Source organism: Mucor mucedo (genome assembly GCF_025094135.1).
Source record: "Mucor mucedo strain NRRL 3635 chromosome Unknown EV154scaffold_46, whole genome shotgun sequence".
Taxonomy (NCBI): domain Eukaryota; kingdom Fungi; phylum Mucoromycota; class Mucoromycetes; order Mucorales; family Mucoraceae; genus Mucor; species Mucor mucedo.
The window spans coordinates 247,718-253,556 of record NW_026252330.1 but is presented as its reverse complement, the minus strand read 5'-3'; the positions used below and the strand labels follow the sequence as shown (position 1 = coordinate 253,556).

General features: G+C 36.6%; 1 protein-coding gene across 1 annotated transcript; it reads left to right on the top strand.

The window, feature by feature from the left end:
- Window positions 1-308: 308 nt before the first annotated feature.
- Window positions 309-1,178, top strand: EV154DRAFT_509336 (uncharacterized protein). Its single transcript, XM_051601605.1, has 3 exons — window positions 309-504; window positions 564-876; window positions 926-1,178. Exons 1-3 carry the CDS (start codon window positions 315-317, stop codon window positions 1,170-1,172), a joined length of 750 nt encoding a protein of 249 aa, XP_051457568.1. The 5' UTR covers window positions 309-314; the 3' UTR covers window positions 1,173-1,178.
- The last annotated feature ends 4,661 nt before the right edge of the window (window positions 1,179-5,839 follow it).

Here is a 5,839-nt window from a genome sequence, read left to right as displayed (position 1 = left end):
TGGGCCGTATTCTTGGGTGGAGGGGTTCCCCTGCCCCCAATTTTTTTATCACTGCTTAAAAATTACACTGCTAAAAAAAAAAAAAAAAAAAATCACTGTTTTATAAGATATAAGCTCTTTCATGCTAATACTATGGGCCGTATTCTTGGGTGGAGGGGTTCCCCCTCCCCCCAAAACCCCCTCCCCTCTTGCGGGGGAATCACCCGCACCCCCATTAAAAATCCTAACTTTTGTATCTTTTGTGACTGAAAATTAGCTCGCCTTGTGACTGCGTAGTTACGATTCCAGTTATTTTAATATAATAATATTATAAAATGATCGTTGGAGAATTAATCAATGCCTATGTTACCGCCGCCGCTCAGTTCAGAGTAACTGCTCGGAACGTTACTTTAGAGTCTAAATGCGCTGACTCAGGAGTCAAAGTTAAACTCTTTGTTTCTCACCCTGCTTTGATGTTTTATTTTTTTCGCTATTGCGATGTAAACAGCAAGCATTACTTTACTGGTAAGTTAAGAATTAAACGTTCTATGATGATGTAGTTAAATGCTTTGTTTCATTTGTAGGATCGCTCAATATTTCAGCTTTCACGTTTGATGATTCAAACAGGGCCTTCAGCAATGTCCGCCTTAATATAAATAACGTAAAACCATTGCCGATGGTTGATGATGAAGGAAATATTCTTCCCATAAAAGCCAAGAAAATGAAAATTCATGATTTTTCCGACAAGCCCGCAAATCTCACGTATGCGGTATATCGTTATGTCTGGGAGAACATCAATGACCCTACAATTGTTGTTGGTAAGTCCGACAAGACAGCAGAGAGAAATGTGGAGGCGTTTGCTGTGTCATTCCATGACATGCATGAGCATTTGGGTACGTTTTTAATTATAATATATGTGATCCTGTTTTAATATTTTATACTTTAGTCGAAAGGGTATTATTCCTCAAAACTGCAACCCAGTTTCGATCAACGAGGCGATCAGTCGTCCAAGAACGAATGCTACTGGTAGGCCTGTTCCCCGTACCATGAGTACGGTTTACTCTTACAACACCAATGTGAGAAAAACCATGTGGGACGCTCCTTGCTTGAGCTTAGAGAACCTTATGAATGAAAAGTTACCTTTCTCGCCAAACATTTTCATCAAAACAAGTACCGCAGCCATGGAAACCTAATTCCGGATTTTCCTTTTTTTTTTTTTTTTTTTTTTTTGTATTTTAATAAACCACATGTCTTATCTTTTTTTAAAAAAAAAACGTTGCACCAGCATTACATAAAATTTATTTGGGTGATAGAAAGGATATGGTGTACAAACACTTTTTTAAAGTATAAATATTGATTGAAAAAAAAACCACAAAGACATTTTTATCATTTATCATGTTTTTCTCATTTAGAGTTGGAAATAGAAACCTCTCCACCTTTTCAAATGTCCAAAAGAAACAAATTACTGAATTTCAAAAGTTCATCAATCAGAAACCCGATGGATTTTGTTGTGCGTGTACGAAAGTTTTGTATCCTGAAGATCGCAAGTACCGTCATATCAGAAACCCTGAACATTTGCCCTGTGTCTCATGGAAGCTGGAACCCATGGTCAGTCCAACCGACAGTTCCAAATATATGGTTTGTGCGGTCCACTTGAAGACAGAAGAAGAGAGTTTCCCAAGACCGGTGTATCCAGGTTTGTTGTAGTCTATTTAATATTAGTAACATATTTTAATTTATTCAATTACATAGGAGATACACTCAATGAGACCGTTAATCTGAATTACCGTGAAAAGTCTGCTCTCTCGCCTTTGAAATTAATGTCGCAAATTACCAGAAGGGCTACACTGTATAATGGACGTATCCGACATTATGAACTGAAGGGTGCTATGTTCAACACACACAATTACGAATTTGCTGAGCTGGCATATGGTGGAACACTCAGTTTATTTTACCAACGTGGTGATCCCGCTATGATTAACAAAATAAAAGTTACAGCTGCGTTTGAGGCCCTGAAAAAAGTCAACCCCTTGATCGCTCGATACCAGTTGCCTAAATTAACGTATGCTTTGGTCAATTATCAAATATCCGAAAACAAGCGATATGTTGGGTCCGCCGAAGGAAGGAAGAACAATGCATTATTCGCTAAAGATGACATCAATCCACAAGCAACTGATGTGGAATTTAAAGATTTAATTATCGGTGAAGATAATGTAGGTAAAAGCGTCAAATATTCTCATCCGAGTTTAATTGCTTTGCTGTTTCCTCATTTATTTCCAACTTGCACGGGTCACTATTCCATAGTTCCTACAAACGTTGTTGAGTTTGAAATGCGTGAAGGCATTTACGGTCTCCCAGAAAATCGTGGTGGTGTTGCTACGGCTACTTTAAATGGTGAAAATGTTGCAAGTTTTACAAAGTCAAGACTGATTATGAAGGACCGAAGATTTGCCACTGACACTTCATTTATTTTTTTCATGTTGGATACCATCGAAAAGAAAAATATTGCTCCAGCCAATCGATTTGTTGTATCTACCAAGGGACATGGAAATTTAAAGCAACACGACATTGTCCATAGCTCGACCAAACTGCTGAACAAAAACATTGTATCCACAATGCCTCCACTGATAAGGTCTTCTTATGCATACAAAAGAAAAAACTTTTTGGATTTACAATGCATCTTTGAAACTCTTGGTGCTCCACAACATTTTTTTACCATCACATGTGACGACAAGAGTGAAGATTTCCAAGGGTTGAGTACCGCTAATGCTCCATGGGAAGATCCTATTCTTTTTTCACTTCATTTCAAAAGAAAATGGCTCAAGTTTTTTCAGCAGTATGTCTTGAAAAATTTTGCTAGTCAAATTGGTGGTATCAAGGAGTATAGCTGGGTGATGGAAATCCAAGATCGAGGTAGTCCGCATATTCATTGCGTATTATGGACCGAAAAACCTGTAGAAGAGCTCATCAAATTAAATGTTGTACATACATGCTTTCCATCTGGTACCTCTTTTAATGATCTTTTAATGCACGAATTAGTCAATCGATTACAAATTCATAAATGCAATACCAAGTAAGATCTTTATGAAACAATTAGCCTATGCCATACTAAATTTCAATTAATAGTTACTGTAAGCGTGGTGATCCGAAAAGAAAATGTCGTTTTGGTTTTCCCAAACCTTTTGTTCCCGAAACTGAGTATGATGAAGAAGGGCATTGTATGTATAAGAGAGACGTTGTTGATGGAATGGTAAACAATTACAATCCGTATCTGTTGGCAGTATTTCCAACAAGCATGGATATTCAATATAATGCAGGACCACAAGCCGTAAGATACTTGGCTAAATATTTGGCAAAGGACGACTATGAAGCAAAAATTTCATTAAAGAATGTACAGCAAAAAGAGTCGAGTTTCTATAAAAAATCATCTTATGTGTCAGAAAACGAACACTACTCTACCAGAATTGTTGGATCGGTCGAAGCAACGTATGATGTTATGGGCTGGCATAAACACAGCAATTCCAGAGGTGTTATTTTTATCAATACAAATCTGGTAACACAAGACACTCGAAGAATCAAAAATGATATCGAAGATTTACCTGCTGACTCTACCGATATATACATGACCACGCCAGTTGGTAAGTACCATTAATACATCTTTTACTGTGTTGATTACTGATTATAATAACCCACTTTTAGAAATTTATGAAAAGAGATCAGGTGCAGAAGGCCTTACTCTTCCCGAATTTTTTTCCTACTACACCAGAATATCAGGCAACGAAAAAATTATTGATGCAGCTACAGCAAATAGATTAGCAAATAATGTGGATATAAGCACTGGTTATTATGCAGGCCCTCTTCCCAAATATGTATATTGTGGATCGGATGAATACACTATAAAACCCGGCAAACCTTTGTTTTGGAGAACATTTAATCAAAGTGAAACGAATGGTGAGAACTTTTACTACCAGCAAATTATTCTCAAGAAAGCTATCTTTAATTCAACATTTGAAAAAGAAAAGTCAGGATTTGTAACTTGGAAAGGTATTTTTAAATATTCAGCTTTAAAGTATTCAAGTGCCTAACAATTTAATTTTAGATTATTATGAGCATTTAATCAATCTTAGCGAGGGTGGTATTCCTGTATATAGAGAAGTCAACATCCAAACTTTAAATGATGTTGCTGATATCGAAAGGGGAATGACAGTCTGCAAGGACGAACTTAAGGTTATGATGTCAACTGCTCAGGAAGATCAGAAAAGTATTTATCGTCAACTTATAAGAGAGATGAAGACCAATTCAGCCTCATTTGTTTCAGGTGCTGCAGGAACTGGCAAGTCATATATCCTCCGTATTCTAGAACGGTATTATAGAATCAAAGGCTACAAGGTAAATAAACACATTTAACAAAATAAAATAGCATACTGACATATTTGCACAGGTTTTTAAACTTGCTCCTACCGGAGTGGCAGCTCATAACATTGGGGGTCAAACATTACATCGTTTTTTTGGTATGGCAAATCGCTCCCTAGTTCCAAATTATCAGACTCTGGATGAATGCGTAAAATTGTATCCCAAACTTATTTTGTTAATCGATGAATACTCAATGATCAGCTCGAAACTACTGGAATCGATAAATGAAGCATTAATTAAATCAACGCAGAGATCATCCATAATGGGAGGTGTCAAAACAATCTTTTTTGGTGATATTGCACAACTTTTACCCGTACAAAAAAAAGAAGGTGCAATGTGGGATTGTCAAATATATAATTCAGTCAATAGATACAACCTGACAGAACCAATCCGACAGAAAGAAAGACGATTTATTGATATCTTAGATAAAGTTCGACTTTACAATTTTGATCAGTCTGTAATTGAATTCCTGAACGAAAGAACTGTGCATAAGTCCGAGTTACCCGATTCTTGCCTCCGACTGTATACCAGAAAAAGAGTGAGATTAGCCAACGAAAAAGATTACGAGAATTTACCAGGTGACGGTTACGTTATTCAAGCTCACGACACCTATACTGGCACAAAAGGAACAGCAGCTCGTGCCTTAAAGGAAACAAGACTCTTGCAATCCTTGTATATTAAAGTCAATATGCCGATCATGTTAATTCAAAACTTAAATACTGCCGAAGGTTGGGTCAATGGAACTATTGCTCAGATTGAGTACGTTGAAGATGAAAACATTTGTCTCAGAAAATCGATCACAAATGTAAATGGGAATGTTGAAGACAGAATTTATTGGATTCAGCGTATCATTAGAAATGTACCAGGAACAAGCTACACAAGATCGCAATTTCCGATAGTGCCCGCTTTTGCATCGACAATCCACAAATCGCAAAGTGCCACTATTGATTGCGTTGGCATACATCTTGACAATATGCTAACCCATGGTCAAATGTATGTTGCTATGTCTCGAGTAAGGAAATCCGAAGATCTGTTCTTTTTTGGCGCTGACTTACCTTTAGCCATTAAAAGAAAATACGGTTGCGAAGCAGATGCTATTGAAATTATTAGAAAAAAGACAAAGACAAGTGATCAAACTAACTAAACAATTATCAAAAACTATAACTATCTCTTATATTAAATATCCCATAAACAATAAATTATTACCATGTATACATATATCAACTTCATTTGCGAGAAATTTTAATTCTTGATAACAAGTTCAAAGAGCTAGCAGTTGATTTATAGTACAGTCTACTAGAATCAAGAGTTATGGCGTTAAATGCTACTGCAATTTTTCGAGGACATAACGCAATATCTGTAATCAAGTCACTATACCAGAACCCAATTGGGCGATTTATTAAAAAACGTCATTGGACAGTGTGGCTAGCTTATTCTTATTATTAGT

Excerpts from the sequence above, each read along its gene's own strand:
- EV154DRAFT_509336 (XM_051601605.1), top strand. The coding sequence starts at position 315 with ATGATCGTTGGAGAATTAATCAATGCCTATGTTACCGCCGCCGCTCAG. Across the intron at positions 505-563 it reads CAGCAAGCATTACTTTACTG|GATCGCTCAATATTTCAGCT; the intron begins GTAAGTTAAGAA and ends TTTCATTTGTAG. Across the intron at positions 877-925 it reads ATGCATGAGCATTTGGGTAC|TCGAAAGGGTATTATTCCTC; the intron begins GTTTTTAATTAT and ends TTTATACTTTAG.